Raw genomic sequence first — 17,609 nt, 5'->3', positions numbered from 1 at the left:
ACTGACCTATGAATCATTCAAGCATAAAAATGGAATTTAACTCAAGGGACGAACCAAACAATTTAGCATATAACCAATTTTAAATAATATCTATAGGCACTTTGTCACTGGATGCCTGTTGCAAAAATATAGACATTTGTTCGAATCTATGAAAAATGTCAAAGATATGTTTGACAGACATAAAATAGTATATCTGCACCCACAAGGTGAGAGAAGAGCTATTAGCTGAAAACATGACACATCTCAGGATGGAGTGCAGTGTATCCTAAACAATTTTGAGGAAACTGGACAAAGTCCCCATCCATCTATTCTCTTCTGCTTATCTTTGTCACTGTCGGAGGGCGGCTGGAGCCTATCCCAGTTGTCTTAGGGCGGGAGGCAGGGTACACTCTAGACAGGTCGCCAGTCTGTGGCAGGGCTAATCAAAATAGGTGGTCGGCCTAATATACTGTCTACAGATGAACAGTATCTGGAAGACATGTGCTTAAGAAATGCTAAAAAATTCAGATCCTCTGTGAGACATACCTGACAGAGGATCTGAGAGATGCATCTGACCCTTCAGTTGATCCATCTACTGTTCAATGAAGCTTTATCAGAAATGGCCTCAGTGGAAGGATGGCTTTCAAGAAGACATTATTAAGGAATAAAACCAAATTCCACAAGAATTGGATCAAAAATCTGTGGTAACAGGACTTATTGAGTGATGAATCCAAAGGCGGAATTTTTGGTTCCGTCAGATGCGGATCCACCATGAAACACCATTCATTTTTCGGTGATCCCAAACACACTGTCAATGCAGTAAAAGCATACAGCCGAACTCAAGGATTGGCCTCCCCAGAGCCAAGACCTTATCATTATTTAAGCAGTGTGGGATCATCTTAATAGAGAAAAAGACAAGCAACATCCAAAGAAGATCTGTGAATATCCTCAAGAAGCCTTGGAGTACTATTCCTTAAATTAAAAGAGAGTTCAGGTTGTGTTGAAGAATAAAGGTGGTCATGCCAAATACTGGCGTTAAAGCTCATTAGAATCGTACAAACGGTGTTTTCTACAAACTGTCGTACCTATTTCCTATTTTCCTAGCAAAATATAAAGAAAACTGAAGTGTGGCTCAAGAATTTGGCACAGTACTGTACTTCTATAATATCACATTTCAGACAGAAACATTTTCCCATGCCATTTGAAAGCAGCCACTCTGGTCATTCATGAGTAATTAAGAAGGATTCATTCTGGTAATAGAGTATTTTCACACAGCAGCACCATGACTGCATTGTAAAGCACTCAGTCCACCAGCAGATGGAGGAAGAGAATTTCATCTGTGGTTCATAAACCACAGGTAGACCAAAACCACATTATACTAAATCTTGGAATTTCTCCTACACATGTTTGCCTTCAATTTTATCCATTTTTATCCATATTTAATTTTGTGTCCCCCGGTCCTGGAGTATCTCTTGCATGAGCCTCTGTCTTTTTAGCTTTCAGATTCTGTGGGCTGGCGTCTTCATTTGACATGAATTCTCCTTTTTAGAAATTCAAAGTAATCCGGTAAGGTATAAAAAGCAGCACACATGGGTGAAAGCCATTTTCAACCACCCTTATTAACTACACTATGTGACTTGGGTTTTAATTTCAGGCCTTTTTGTAAAGCTGTGGAATGTGTGTGTGTGTCTGTCCGTGTGCCTGTATGCATACTTGTATCTCTCAATTTTGCTTCTTGTATGCCAGCACTCTCACTTATGTGTGTGTGTTTGTGCGCGTCTTCCTGTAAATGCACGGCAGGTAATGTGAGTGTATTTCCTGTGTGTGTGTGTGTGTGTGTGTGTGTGTGTGTGTGTGTGTGTGTGTGTGTGTGTGTGTGTGTGTTTGTGGGAGGAGGGAGACAGGAACATAAGTGGAGATGACTCACCAGTCTTTTGTGACAGTGGTGCAGAGAGAGTGCTTTTCACCCATTTCTCTCCCTTGGGGCTTGCATACAAAACAAGAAATGGAGAGAGGGTAAAGAAGAAAAGGAGAGGAAGATTGGGTGTTAGGAAGCATTAGGGGGGATTTGGGGGAGGGGGGGATAATTGAAGGAAAAAAACTGGGAGAAGATGGCAAATGAGTGTAGAGAGCTGGACAAAGAGAAGCGAAGAAAAGATGAAAGGAGTGAGCAAAAAAAAAAAGACTAGGGTTGCAAAGATCATAAACAAAGGATGCCGTTTCACGGGAGAGGCACTGGCAGCTCTGCCTTTGTTGTCCTAATGGCTGGTGAAAGCATTGTTGATGGGCCATATTGTGTTCAGCGTAGGTAGTAACAGATGAATCAACAAAATAAAAGGGGGTCACAGTGACAAGATTCAGATTTAATTTGGAAAAAGCATCCAGGTCAGGAGTGTGTTAACCCTTTGAGCAGCCTTCCTGAATATCTGCCTACCTTTACTTATTTATCGGCAGCTTGCCTACTTGGAAATAATTCTGTCAAACACAAATGAAAGTCATGAAAATTTATTGTGCATGGGGATTTGTAATCACAGCATTTTAAGCTAATTTATGATAGCAGTTAGTTTATATATTTTTTTGTTTTTCTTCTGCTTTTTATTGCAATGTTTGGATCCTTGGGACCTAAAAGGCCTGCTTATTGAATTTTAAGCTCAAGATGTTTAGAGCTCCGTGATGTAAATGTTCAGCTAGAGACCATTTAATGCAACAGGTTGATGATCAGATCCGTGAGTGTGGTGGTAACTAATACATTTTAAAAAAAACACACGCACACCCCATAATTATAGTTCTGTTAGAAGGTGCTTAATGGTAACGCATTAAATGTGCCATTTCTGCAGCAATGCCCTGATTGAGTCACCATCCCATATTTCCCTCGTGCTGCTGCGCAGGTTTTCAGTAACAACCCGTCAAATATAAAAAGCTGCAGACCTCACCAGGTCAGAAGAGGCATCCCATTAGGCCTTTGTTCTCTCAAACTCTGCAGCCATTCAAAATCACAGTTACAAACGCAGCGACAAAGGGGTCATGTAACAGGATAAACTCTAATTAGCGGCATTTCTCAGTTTCAAAAGAGGTGTGGAAATCAGCAGCTTAATAGGAGTTTACACAGACCTCCAGCAATTTCACATCATCCCATGTTCAGATGTGATGATGATGAGAGATGAGATAGCCTTTATTTGTCAGTTGCTGTTGCCCACAACCGAGATGACAGACCTTGCCGACCGTACATACAATACACAAACATCACATTGGGGACACGGGTCAGGCTAGGTAGCAAGGGAAAAAAAAACATCGAAACGTGTAACACAAAAGGATAATACAGGAATGCACAGATATCAACACACCATAACACAATAAAACACAGACAAGCCACATGGGAGAGTATTCCAGTGTGTACAGCTGATCTGGGACCGCTGCAGTCTTCGATTGCGCCTCCAGCTGATCCGGTGTCCACATCGGATGGAAGGTAAGCATGGGAGGAAGCGTTGGATTCGGGGGAGTGAGGGCGTATCAGTATCTGTGTACATGTTTCGTGTGTGTATCCCGTGTTCAGCTGAGAGAAAGTGTCACCACGCCCGGTTAAGCAAAGGTCAACAGTCTCCAGTGGACCAAGGTGGCCTTGAAGGAGGTACAAAGAGTTCTGATAACAGTCCTGTTATCATGGGAAGAATTTGTTGTTCCAGTCAGCTTCAACCTTGGCAGGCCTTCAGCTGGCGCCAGGGGGGCCGCATGAGTGAAGATGGTGAATGTTTGGGTTTAGTGGAACAACTGCATCCAGTTTTTACAGTTGGTCTAATGTTCATCACTGGTCACCAATTATCTCAATTCCCGTTGTTCTTCTCCAAGATCTTATCCATACTGCGTTCAAAACACAGTCTGAGTACTCACAGCCCTGCCAATTGTCTATCATGTCGGCCAGCCTTATGGGATTTTGAACAGCTATAGTCGCTTCTTGTACTTCGATAAGGTCCAAGCCAGCTCCAATCAGCCCGAACTCTGTTATCGTGGTTCCAGATTGGTAGATGTCGTTCAATGTCCTGCATCGAGAGTGTCGCCAGACACACGACGCAACCGACCATCGAGTATCTGGCAGCAAACGTCTCTGCAGGACAATCGGGCTCTCCCAAGCCCAGCAGGGTGTCAATTCCGTTACGGGACCAGTTGATCAAATCTTTAGGTTTTAGAGAACAAGACTGAGAAACTCTTTGAGGGTTAGAGTTAGACGAGACTAGACAAACACATAGAAGCAGGAGCAGGGAAGATAAGGGAGGGAGGGGGGGAAAGATGCGTCCGCCTCCTCCGAGAGCCAAAGAAGACCGTGAAGTCATATTGAGAAAGGTGAAATAGATGTTCAATGGGAATGCTGGTACAACCTGCAGCTTTTGTGCCTTTTAACTTAGTTAAAGCGGAATATAATCAGCTAAAATCCTTAATTTGTTTTTTATAGTTAGGGCAACGGTTTGATGGCTAATGAAATGTTTATAGTTTTATAATTCAGCCTCTCTACAACCACAGTGGCTCTTTAATCGGATAATCAAGATGTGATGGAAGTGCAGAATTTCAGCTTTAATTCAAGGCGTTTAACAAAGTTTTTGCATGAGATGTTTTTGGATTTGCAGCCAATTTCATACATAGTGCCCCATTTTCAGAGGCTCAGAATTAATTGGATAATTAGGTCTGGTCCCTCCTTATTTAATGTCAAATGAAGCAGACATAATATATGGAGTTGATTCACAGTGCTGAAATTGAGTTTTAGAGCCTTTTTTTTAACTGTAGTTTTAAATATGAGACCCGAAGAGATGTCTGTGCAAGTGAGGGAGGCCATCATTAGACTAAATAAAATGAAATAAACACATTAGAGAGACAAAAGCAAATTTAAGGCACGGCTGACTAAACAATCGACAACATTTTTAAAAATGAAGGAATGCAGTGGCTAGCTCAGCAACACCAAAATACCCTAAAAAACACAGAAAACAACTAAAGTGCACGGTGATAGAATTATTACCTTTGTTAAGAGAAACAACTCAAGGAATTAGAGATGTCCTTTTTCAGCTCTAAAATCCAGGGAAATCTCGATGAATAGAAATACAGATGGTTTTACAACATGGTGCAAACCACTGGTTACACTCAAGAACACTTTGGCAAGATTAGATACCTAAAAGAGCTGGCATTGTTGTAATTCTTAAACAGTTAATTAAAACCCCTTGAATTAAAGCTGAAAGTCGGCACTTCAGTCACTCATTGATCTTTTGATTTCTGGTGGTGTGTACAGAGGCAAAACTACAAAACAACTGTGTGTTTGTTTAACAAATTATGGACCTCACTGTAAGTACAGCCCCAGCATGAGTATGAGCAACGGGAGAAGAAAAATACATCAAAATAAGGCATAGAAATATTTAATTGGCCCAAGAAGAAAACACAAACCATGTCCTGTTAGCAGCTTAATATCAGTGGTTGTAAAGGGGATTTGGTCATTAAAACACTGTAGAGTTTAAGCCCTGCACCTCATATACATACGTATCGTGAATTCTGTTTAGCTAATACCACGCTGACATTTTAAGTTAAAGGTGGGATCAAAGTCCGACTGTTATAGAAATTCCAGGAGCGTTATTTAATCAGATTTTGAAGGCTACTCAATATTTATACCACAGTGGCTGACATTTTTCCTCATATTTCTGCTTCTGTGAATGCATGGGCTTCTTGGGGCCATTGCTGATGAATTGTTGTGCTGTCAGACTCTTCCGTGCCAGGAGCTGGATGTATACCAAATTTTGTGCCTGTGAGAGTTGGAGCCTTTTGAAAGATTCAAATAGCATTTTAATTATAGCACACCCACCAGGCAACATATAAATGATTACTATAAGGACGTAATGTGATCTAAAGCTTGACACACAATTATCCCTTTGTGCTGGAAAAAAAAATGTAAATCGCGATTGTGTAGTATGTCACAGAAACATGAATGAGGGAATGTAAATAGCCACATCCCAACAATGCTCTTTTTGTCCGCCGCTTGGCAACAAGGTGGGAGAAGAGGACTTCACGGAAGCTTCCTTTTTTTCATAAGCTGCATCCTCTGCACAGACTTGACGCGTGATCAGAGCGGTCATGCTTAGTCACGTCGTCATGTGTCAGTTCTGAGAAACACTGAACTGGATTCACTCAGACATTGTAAATTATACATTATCACACCGACTTTATACAGCTGTTTGTCTGTATTAGGCAATTATTCCAAAACGGGCCAGCATGTGTGGCAGTTATTATAGGCCATGCATGTAGCGTAGCTAACTCACAGAGCCTTGATTCTGATAGAGCAGTGTAAAACAAATGGGAACACAGAAGAAAATCACTGAGAGGATTAGCTGCCTTTATCAGGTTAGATTAAATTTGATTTGTGGAACAATCTTGCTGGACTTGGGCCACACTTCCCAATTTAAAAATGCTACATGCTGATGTTTTTTTTTTTAAATGTCCTAATGACATCTTAAAGTGCCATCCATAAAAACATGTACTTAAAAAAAAAACACTATACAGAGGACAGGACATCCCTCTTGGATCTTTGCTAGATGTCATCAAATCGATCATTTAAAGGGCAGGGCTCTGGGGTCAGATCGACCCCGAGTGTCATGATGATGTCATCTTTCTGAATTAATTTACTTACTGTGCTGGTTATGAGGTGACCAGCATGCATCAGTGATCATACTGAAAAATTGATGTATTTGAATTTAATATTTGACATTTTAAAAATTAACTCAAACTTGCACTGCAAATTTGACCTTTTTTACTGATCTCACTGAGGCCTCAGTACAGCCTCAGTACAGCCTCTGAGCATCTTTCCATCATCTTTCACATTCAAACGATGGCCGGGAATTTTTTAAAATGTCCAAATCAGTCAGATGGGATATTAAACAGACTTTGCCCCTCCAGCATCTTGGTGCAAAGTCAGTGCAGTGGCCAGTCAAGCCCATGGTCTAGGTAACTGTGCAGAGAAATTACAGCGAGGGGGTGTCATGTGTCCTGCCAGTCCCCATATACTTCCCATTAGTATGAGTGAAACACTTAGGGCCTACTTCTATTGCCTAAATGCTTTATGACTGAAAGGAGTTAGTTAAGATGTCATGTGCCACAATTTTAGGGGTTTCTTCAAACTACTTACAAGCTTTGGAGTCTTCCTTTGAGAGCCTAATCATCCTTGAAAGTAGAACCGGGATGTCTGCTTTTGGCAGTTATAAGAAAATTATGACAAATAGCATTTGAAAATAGCAATCTAATAGCAGAAGGGAGACAGGCCCAGCTGTCATCCATATTTCTGTGTACTGTTTTTGTCCACTGGACCCTGCGAGGGCCCTCTGACCCAGTGTTTTGAGTTTTCTTATATTTTGATGTTTATGGTTTATGTTTAAGATCATGTAGTTATCTTCAGCTCATTCTATTTTGCCTAGGTTGCCATTTTAGTTCAGTGTTTATTAGATTCCCCTTGTGTCTTCGACCCCGGTGTTTAGGTCTCCCTCACCCTTCATCCTGTCTCCTACTCGTTTACATGTTTCCCCTTTGTGACCCATTACTTCTGTCACGTGTGTTTCCCCCTAGCCATCATGCTCTGTTTGTGCTTAGTTGTGTCAGTGGCTCCTCCCCAGTCCCCTTTTCCCTCTGTATGTATTTATAGTGTGCATGTTCCTCATTGGTTCGCCATGTTAAGTCTGCATGTCTTAATCTGTCATATATAGAAGAGCCACCTTGACATGCATCTAAAGGACAAAGGTCACTCTTTCGACAATGCCATTGTTCACATATTGAACAGAGAGGACAGATGGTTTGAAAGAGGAGTGAAAGAAGCCATCTATGTTCACTGTGAACGGCCATCTTTGAACACAGGCGGTGGTTTACGACACCAACTGTCTGCCATCTATAATCCAGTTTTGAGATCCCTTCCCAGACGCCTTAACGCCCACTCACATCCTGGGCCATTTGACCTCAGGAAATCACATGATAAGGTGAGGCTAAGTTTCACAATCGGTTCACCTGAAACCTTGGCTGATTGTGAAACTACACCCATTTTCACACCTTGGCTCATGTGATTAGGTAGAGGATCAATAGGGGGTCCATGACCCTCTTGGGGACACTCCCATAGGGCTTAAATCTGGGATTCTCCACCAGTTGCTCTTAGAACTGAAGAAGCTTCTCAGATGAGAGGTGAAACGTCTTCAAGGAATCTTAAAGAAGTCCAGACGGTTTTCTTTCCAACCTCCTTAGAATACAAGGCCCTTCACAGACAATCTGTTATATGTTTCATGTCTGCGTGTCCTATGTTGTCAAGTTTGTGTTGTCATGTCTGTGTCTCATCATGTTTCCTGTTTTATTTTGAAGAGGTCTGGTGTTCCATGTTTAGTGTGTTTAGTTTCACTTCCCCTGTGGTGTCATTATGTTCATTCTAATCAGCTGTTTTCTCATGTGTTTCCACTTCCCCATATCACCTCCTGTGTATATTTAGTCTGTGTGCTGTCATTCATTCCTTGTCTGTTCATCCTGCTGTGTGATTTCATCTTTCAAGGTCTATGAATTGATGCCAAACGTCAGGTTTCTATGTTCACGTTCCAGAGTTTTTTATGTTTAGACTTCGTTCTCCCAGTTTAGACTATTGTTTCGTTTCGTCTCTGCCTTTTGTTTTTGTACTGTTTTACCAGCCTACAATAAACGACTCACAGTTTCAATCCAATCCAATTCAATCCTACTTTATTATAAAGTCCTTTCCAGTAAAAAATAACCCTTATTTAAGATCAAGTTTGGTTTTCGTGTGTCTGCACTTGGGTCCACCTCCTCTCTCCACACAGTCGGCTTCTCCGCTAACTGTGACACCCTCAGGTTAGAAACCAGTTTAAATGCCGGGTGGCCAGAAGCATCAACTGAATAATAGTGTTGCATTGTGTTTATCTGGGCTTATAAATAGGGAAATATCAGTTTAAAAGACAATATGTCAAGGTTGTGTTTAGTGTTTGTTTCTGCTGCCTCCAAGAAGCAGGTAGTTTACTGCTTAAACTACCTCCTCCTTCTTCTTCTTCTTCTTCTTTCGGCTGTCTCCATCTTATCCTATCCTGACCATGTCATACCAACCATCCTCCTTCCCAACATCCATGAATCTTCTTTGATGGAGTTGCTCTTTTCCTCGTGCCTGGCAGCTCCATAATCATCATCCTTTGTCACCTACCCCGCCCCCCCTGTCAAAACCATCTCAGACTTCCTTCCATGTTGCTTTAAACTATGAGTTAAACTCATTCAAATCACATTTTACATTTAAATAAAACTAATCCATCTTAAAGTTGCTTAAAAGAGCACTCAACAAACAAACTGTCATTTTTCCTTGTATTCTTCACCAGCATCGCTATAATAATGTTTTTCACATGTGTCTAAACAGAAACTGACTGAAATGGTGAGAGACATAGCAGACCTCACACAGCTTTGTTTTACTCCCCGTGACCCGTAAATAAAAATATAGCGTGTAAAATGCGTCATAAAAAAAGTGACTGTGATTTCTTCTTTATGTTTAGCCAAAATTAGAAAGGCAATAAACTCTTCAAAATGTCAAACTATTCTTTTGATATTCTTAAAGCACCATGAAGCCCATTAGTGAGGTGCTGAACAGTTTCAGTGGCCCTCACCACTGATTCTCCGGGACTCCTGATTTTCAGTCTTTAAGAGTCAGATGTTTTCTCATCTGCTGTTTTGGTGGTAGTGGTGGTGGTGGTGGAGGGCCCTGTCTAACATACTGGTTTACAATCTCATTGTCATATTTGCCAAAGAATTAAGTGACTCACTGATCCTCCCACATCATCCCAACCAACCAGCATGCCCACATCGCTCTCGCCACCACCGGGATCACCAAATCACCTCACTGCTAGGATCGAGGGTCCAAGGGTCTTTGTCTCTCTAGCACTGCTGCCTAAAGGCAAGTGGCTAAGTGACAAATGAAAACATAATTCCTGCAATCATTCTGTGAATATCTAGATAGAAACTACAAGCTGTAACCCAATGTCTGGATTCATGAAATGGTGTCCAAGAAACACCATGAAAGGCACTGTTCAAATAAACCGAGGCGCAAGCTCACAAGATAACACGTGATTAAAACATATTGACAACCTGCTAATCACTGTCACTGTTTGTACCGCTGACAGCATGCATAAAGTTTGTTTTGATGCCAAACAAGCGGGCGACCAGAAGCACTTCAAGGGATTATACCAGAAGGGTATATTGCCTGTGTGATGTGAGAGTGAGGGGGAGGTGTGGAAACAAGATATGGCAGGAAACCTATCTACCAAACACCTTTCCACCGGCCGACTGGCAGCCTCGAGGCAGAAGCAAACATGACTCAATCTTTATCTTAAATGCCAGCAGCTAAATTACTATACAGCTCAAAGAGAATATGTATGTGTGTGTGTGTGTGTGTGTGTATGTGTGTGTGGTCCTGCGCAGTAAAGTGTACAGATGGATGACTCATCCACCAATCATGTGACTCATCAATCACTGCAGTTACCATTTCCCTGCCTTCTTCTGAAATTTTCCTTTTCTTTAGTTCTCTTTCATTCCCGTCTGGCTGTTGTTGCCTTTTCCCTTCCCCGTTTTTTACTCTTCATTTTGAATTTTTTGAGATAGAATAAAGTCCCTCTATGGGTTTTTCTTTACTTGATTGATGTGGCTGTCACTGAGATTTACTGTCTTTCTCTTTAGTGTTTTATTTTTTGTTTTAAGCTAAAGAACCAAGTGTTCGTGCTGTTTTTGCTTCGGCACAAATACAACAGAGCACTCGCCAAAAAGCCATGAAAAAACTGAACTTTAATAAAATAATTGCTTTTATTTTTTATCATATAGCAAAACTAGTAATCATCATGCTGTTATTTACACATTGCACGGGCATATTTATTTCACACTGTACATCTTACAATGCTAAAGTGACATCAACAACAACACTCTCCTTTTACAAGACAGATGGCTTCACTGTGGACACAGTGGCCCTCTTCCTTTGAGATTTCTTTTTTTTTTATGTTCACAGTTTATTCAGAGAAGACAACCATTTTGAATTCTCCATACTGTTTTATTTTTTTCCTCTTTTTTTTGTTCTTTTTTTTTGTTCATTTTTTAAGATGCAAGTAGAAAGACGTGCATTTAACGGTTTAAGCACAATCCCTGACTCCCCGGCCTGAAACTTTTCAATGAATTTCTTCTGAAAAATGAACAAAATGTTTTGTAGCCTCTTGGTGGAAATCAGTTGTTTTTTTGTTTTTGTTTTTAAAAAAAAAAGGCTGCAGAACAGATAGCGTGATTTCAAGTATTTTTTTTTCTTTTAAAAATAAAGGAAAAAAATAGATACAATAGATATGACGCGTGTGCGTAAAACAAAGTAAATGTGAACTGGAGATGGACAATGAGAAAATGATCCAAAACATGAAGCACTCCTGCAGAGTCATGGAGCGCTGCATGGATGTGGCGACGGTGGATCTGCCGTAAATATGTTGACACAATAACTTCTGGATCCCAGAATGCTTGAAACCCCTTAGTCCACCAGGTTGGAAGTGTTTAGTGTTTAACTTTGTGCTTTTGGAGTCCACAGGGTTTCTACATTGGGATGATGAGAGAATTATGCAATATGATATTTCCCTTATAGAACCATGGTGCTTTGTAAGGCAAAAATCTGAATCTTGAGTTTGAAAAAAAAAAACAAAAACGAACTGAAATGTGTGTATTTGGCACCTTTGCAAGTTGCAGCTGTTTAAGGTTGATCCAATCAGAAATGAGAAAGGCAACTACACACATCAAATACAACAAAAAGTATACTGTCAACATTTGACAATTCCCGTGTTCTTTCTCTTTTTCTTTGTGTACACGTGTGTGTGTGTGTGTGTGTGTGTGTGTGTGTGTGTGTGTGTGTGTGTGTGTGTGTGTGTGTGTGTGTGTGTGTGTGTATAAGAAGTAATTGAACTACTTTAGTTTTGTAATGTGACGTACAGAATATAAAACAAAAGATACAAAGTGATGTTGTAAACATGATTCTCTTACAATGGCCACATCTGCTTGTGAATGTGTCACAATGTGATTCTATGTAAGTGTGTGTGTGTGTGTGTGTGTGTGTGTGTGTGTGTGTGTGTGTGTGTGTGTGTGTGTGTGTGTGTGTGTGTGTGTGTTTGCGTGTGTCCTCTATAGATCTCTGAAATATGCAAGAACATCAGAGATTGACCTGAATGGAGGCAGACATACACCATGGTATGTTCTGTTTCAAAATGTAAACTGAGCAAGAGGCTGAACATGGTTACAGGGAGCTTAAACTAGGACACCTTCATCCTCTCCCTGACTGAGAAAATCAACAAAAATACAGTGATTAAACCAACATAAATCTAACTTTTTACTTCTGAAATTTCTCATCAGGCTCAAAACACACCTTCTCTGAATCTTTTTTTTTCCCACCTCTGCTTTAGCTTTACTCCCGCTACTGTATAACTATCCCACATCTGTGAGTCCCTCTGAGCGGACAGTGTCCAAAAAAGTCTCTCAATACATTCTGCGCTTCATGTAGATCCTCTCAATAAAGTTTTCCAGTTCCTCCTCACTGTCCAGCTGAGGCACCAGCCCATCTTCCTCATAGTCATCTCCCGGTGTGACTTGTGGATAGTAGTAAGGGGGTCGCCTGCCTCTCCTGGGTGTGGTTATCGGTTTGGGAGGGGGCAGGGGTTGGTAGGTCCGTGGGTGAGGAAGGATATAGTTAGAGATATAAGGGGTAAGAGGCAGGCGTGGTGGTGGCTGCTGCTTCCAGCCTTGTCCGCGGTTCTTACCCCCGCCCCTGTGTCTGCGTCTCGGGGCCTGGAGGTCAAGTTCCTGGGGGCCGAAGGTCTGGTCTCTGGAGGGGATGGGCTTGCCATAATATTGTGGTTTGGGATATGGGAAATAAACAGGGTAGTATGCTCGATATGGCTTTTGGTAATATGGATAAGAGGGGAAGGCTAAAAACTGTTTCTGGGGCTTATACCAGTAGTCAAGCTGCTTCTGAGGCTTATACCAATAGTCCTGCTTGTATGACTTGACTTTATCCTTGTGCCATTTCTTGTTGGACTTGTTGTACCTATAAGGGGCTTTCTTGGGGTTTTTTGAGGCTGTGTAGTGATAAACAGGCGGGGCAACCAGAGGAGGAGGTACCAGAGGCCTAAAGCGTGGGGCAACAGGATTGCTGTTGGTTGGCAGCTGTTGTAACTCTTTCCTTTTTTTCTTCTTCTCCTCCACATCACTAATAATCTCAATCACATCATCGGCAGGCAGGTGCAGCTTGCTGCTGATCTCAATAAGCCTGTCAATCATCTGCTGGTCCAGGTCATCTTCATCAGGAAGGACCTCCTCTGAGCGTTTGTCCTCAGCCGTGTTGCCGGCGGCCCCCATGCTGCTTTTCTGCCGGGGCTTCATGTAGGACTGCTGCTTCCTCCCCATGTACTGCAGCAACATGTCAGAGGCGATGTCTGCTAGCCTCTGCTCTTCCTCTCTGGCTCGCTCGGCCTCCTCCTGCTGCCGGAGCACCTCCTGTTTCTCCGCCCGTGCTCTCGCCTCTTCCTCCATGTGGGAGAGGCTCTCCTCTTCTTCCTCAACCTCCTCCTCCAGCTCCTCTCCTTCATCCTCAAAGTCATCCATGAAGTTGCCCCCCTTCACAGGTCTGTTGCGGGACGGGTTCTCCTGCCAGTGCTGCTTCTTTCCTGCACGTGCTAACTGAGTGTTGTATGCTTTGTAGCCCTTCAGAGGAGGCAGGATCTCATTATCTTGGAGACCCAAGTCAATGTTCTGGAAGTAGCCTCTTATTTTGCGCTGCAGGGAAGGGTCATCTCCCTCTGAGGTGGAGCCTGGCATGGCCTCATCTAAGAAACTTTCCGAGTAATTTCCCTCCTCCCGCCCTTCTCCTTCATCTTTCTTTTCGTCCTCCCTTACGCTATCTGTTCCCACATTCTTCACAGACCACCCTTGATCCTCCGACCTTGTGTTGTCATCCTCCTCCCCCTCCCTCTCCTTCAAGTCATCCCCCTGAGCAGCTGCCAAATGGCCTACATTTAGCTGTTCAATAGCCTTATTGGCCCCTCGCCCCTCCTTCTCCTCCTCCACCCCCCTCTCTCCCTGTGGCTGCTCTGTTCTCCTTATCTCACCACCCTCAGAGCCTTCATCAGAGGGCAGCTCCGGACTCCGATCCCCTTCCCAGTCTCTGTTTTTGCTAGCCTGTTTTTCACTGTCCCCCAGGTGGTCCAGGGCCTCAAGCAGAACCGCAAGCACCTGCGCAGGGTCCGTCACTTTATCTAATTGGCTGTCTTGACCCGGGCCCCGAACCCAGTCTAGGGACACGTTGTCAGGGCTGGAGAGGCTCTGGGGCTGGGGCGAGTGAAAGGGGGCAAGGTTGTCCTCTTTACGATCTGTCCGGGTGCGCCCCTCCACCCCACCCTCCCCTGCCTCACCCCACACAGGGGCGGTGCCAGCTAACTGTGGAATGACAATGAGCAGGACCAATAGGATGAGGTGGGCTGTGGAAGGGGCGTGATGACAGGTCATGACCATGCAGAACTGGCAGGAGGGAGGTTAAGCACCTGAAGAAGGAGAGAAGGCAGAGAGAGAAGGACAGAAGAAGGATGAGAATTTATTCACATATCATTTCTTATCTCTGGAATCACAAATTTGCTTTTTTGTGTTGTTGTTACTTTATTTTCTTTATTGTTTTCTCCCAGTGGCAATGTGAGCATTGGTGTCATTTAAATAACATACAGCTTTGGTGAAAAAGCCAAAATGTAGAGAGGACTGACTGGTAAGAAATATTTCATTAAGTCCACAGCCTGCCATAAAGTTTCAAAGAAAATGTACCTGGAAAGATGACCAGTTTTTCAAACAAAACATTGTTACCACAAAAAGGCCACCATATAAAAACAAAAAACAAAAAAACGTTTTCCAGTAGAAACCATTGAGGACAAAAGCAGGCAGATGTAGCAGCAAAATGCAACAAATTCTCCTCTCTTTTATTTTCGATATAGAGCGTTTTTGACTGAAAAAAAAGTGGTTTCTAACATTTCCAGCTCCAGTTGTGTCACTGCTGTGCAGCTTGGATACAACTGAAAACATGAAGATGAAGCTCTGAGAAACCAGGTCGTGAGTCGTTGAATTAACCTAAAAAAAAACAGAGAAAAAGAAAAAAAATGCGCATTTCTTTGAAGGGATGGGGGATAATCCGCACAAAGAAACTGCGTTTCGATTCTAAACATCGTGCCTTTTTTTTTTGTCTCGAGTCGCGCGTTAACCCACTCATTACCTACTCATTATCTTTAAGCCGCACGAATCACCTGGTTGGGAATAATACATCCCCTGGCGCATTTTGATTTAACTGAGCAAACTGTTTGCAACAGCAACGAAAATGCGCATCCGGTAACTGATTTGCGTCTTTTTTCTGGTATATGTTAAAAATGCCTCACCTCTTCCTCCAAGCCAACCCATCCAAATCGCGCGCACCTCCCATTTTCTAACGTCTAGTTCTTAAAAAAAAAAGAAAGAAAGAAAGGAAATACTGAGAACAAAAACTGGTCCGAGCTCGCGTGTCCGTAATTGCTGTGATTTTGGTATTCCATGCGTCAAAGCGATGTCACCAAGACACTGGCACAGAAAGCTGCAAGCTCGGGGAAGTCATGCGTAAAGCCGGTGGCCACGGTTGAGTTATTTAACCCTACGGTTCCTGAGTGGTCCATCCAAATTGTAAATTAACCGGGCATTAAGTTTGAGAGGATAAAGCCTTTTTGCGCAAAGACAGGAGGGCGCAGCCAGTGAGGATGCAGGGCTTTGTCCTTGTGTGGCGTGAGCATGTTTCTCCTCACTGGCAGCGGTGGAATGCAGACAAGCGCAAATTTTTGGCAGCACAACCCAATTTGATTTTTTTTTTTTTCATTTTATTAAATCAAGAGAAACGAAATTATTCGACTTATCAGGGCCAACTACCTACTCACAAATGGTTGGGATTCTAAATTATTTCGAATTAATAGCTGAAAACCGTCTGTTTAAATCGTGCTTGTTAAAAGAAAAAATACTGAAATCGTAAAAATGTGCACATTTTTTCAAATGTGCGAATTCTTCAAAGGTTTTTAAAAAAAATCTTGCGTGAAAATTTTCCCAAGATCTTCTGAGAGGCAGCTAGAAATGTTTATTAAATATTATTGTCTTCACATTGCAGGGGATTCATTCTTAATTTATACTGAGTGAGTGAAATAAACAACATACAAAATTAGATATTTTACTGGGGATTTTTTTACACTGCATTAAATAATTATTATAATGCCTATACGTTCATAAGAACTGGGTTTGTTCGTAAATGTCACAATAAAAACATTGTTTTTTTAAAAAAAAAAGAAAATTAGAATATATATATATATATATATATATATATATATATATATATATATATATATATATATATATATATATATATTACTCGATTCCCTAGAATAGAAATCATACACAGTTTAGTCTAAATTTAAGCACCATATAGAAACGGCCACAGTTCACGTCTACTTCATAATCAGACGAGCAACAGTCGCACAAAGATTAATTCTAACGATGAAGTTGCAAATTTAAAAGAAAAAAAACACGAACTATTTCTCGTTATTTTTTAACAAAAAAAAAAACATAATTATGAACAGAGAATTATAACGAACTGAATAACAGTCAGAAATTGTCCTAATCTACCTGGTTAGTATGGTTTGTGAATGATGCAGAGACAGATTTCGTTCCACTTACCTGAAGTCCCACTGGGGGGTGGGGAAGTGGTGAAACTCGCAACGCACGGATAAAGCCAAGATTATTTCATGAATAGTGAAAGCACCTGAGAGAATTTCGGCTTTCCTCCCTCTCTCTTTCTCTCTCTCTCTCTCTCTCTCTTCAGCCTGTGACCAGCATCAAGGAAAAAAAAAATAACAATCAAAAAAGAATCTAACGTCTCTTTATTTATTTGTGAGGTGTTTGTATGGCGGCAGCACTGGTGCTAATGTACAATTGAGTGAATGTTTTCAGCACCACGGTCAGCGCAACTTTATTGTATATACCCTCCGCGGACCACGTGATCCTTCCCACCGCCACCCCCCAGCTGCAGGCAGTGCTGACGTCACTTCCATTGATAAGAATGTTGGTGTGGAGATGGCACTGTGAGTCTAGGCTGGCCCCAGCTGATGAATGAACGGAAATGGCATGAATGAAATAGTACTTTTCCTCAATGAAAGGAGCAAATTGTAGAGATAGAGCTGGTACACAGCCATTTTCCTTCTCACATATTAAAGGGTGGTGTGTTGCATCTTCCTCCCTTGTTGCTTCCTTCCTTTGCTCTGGCTTGTTTCAGAATCAGGAGAAGAGTGGGAGGGGGAAGAATAGAGTGACCTCTTTCACAGGCTATCAATTAGGGTCATTTGGTGACATTCTCCCAAGAATCAATGACAAGAGGCCGATGTCTCGCTGCAGTTTGCTTGTTGGTTTTGGTCTTAGGTGGCCCCGGATCATCTGTAGCTCATGGGCTACGGCGGGAGCAGCCGCACTTTGCTGCTGGATTTCTTCTCAATTTTCAGGGATTGCACAATTTTCTACCCACCCCGTCATTT

At 42.1% G+C, this 17,609-nt stretch overlaps 1 protein-coding gene across 2 annotated transcripts; it reads right to left on the bottom strand.

Moving 5' to 3' along the window:
- Positions 1–10,997: 10,997 nt before the first annotated feature.
- On the bottom strand, positions 10,998–17,015 carry si:dkey-175g6.2. 2 transcript variants are annotated; one of them, XM_040033128.1, is made up of 2 exons: positions 16,759–17,015; positions 10,998–14,573 (listed from the first exon to the last, which is right to left on the bottom strand). In XM_040033128.1, exon 2 carries the CDS (start codon positions 14,542–14,544, stop codon positions 12,514–12,516), a length of 2,031 nt encoding a protein of 676 aa, XP_039889062.1. In that variant the 5' UTR covers positions 14,545–14,573; positions 16,759–17,015; the 3' UTR covers positions 10,998–12,513. The 2 variants fall into 2 exon arrangements, with proteins under 2 accessions (XP_039889062.1, XP_039889063.1); XM_040033129.1 differs by lacking the exon at positions 16,759–17,015 and adding an exon at positions 15,447–16,320.
- Between the last annotated feature and the right edge of the window lie 594 nt (positions 17,016–17,609).

This window comes from Simochromis diagramma, unplaced genomic scaffold (assembly GCF_900408965.1).
Source record: "Simochromis diagramma unplaced genomic scaffold, fSimDia1.1 OVJJ01000216.1, whole genome shotgun sequence".
NCBI classification, from domain to species: Eukaryota; Metazoa; Chordata; class Actinopteri; order Cichliformes; family Cichlidae; genus Simochromis; species Simochromis diagramma.
The sequence above is the reverse complement of the archived record's forward strand: the minus strand, read 5'-3'. Positions and strand labels throughout refer to the sequence as shown.

Excerpts from the sequence above, each read along its gene's own strand:
- si:dkey-175g6.2 (XM_040033128.1), bottom strand. The coding sequence starts at position 14,544 with ATGGTCATGACCTGTCATCACGCCCCTTCCACAGCCCACCTCATCCTA.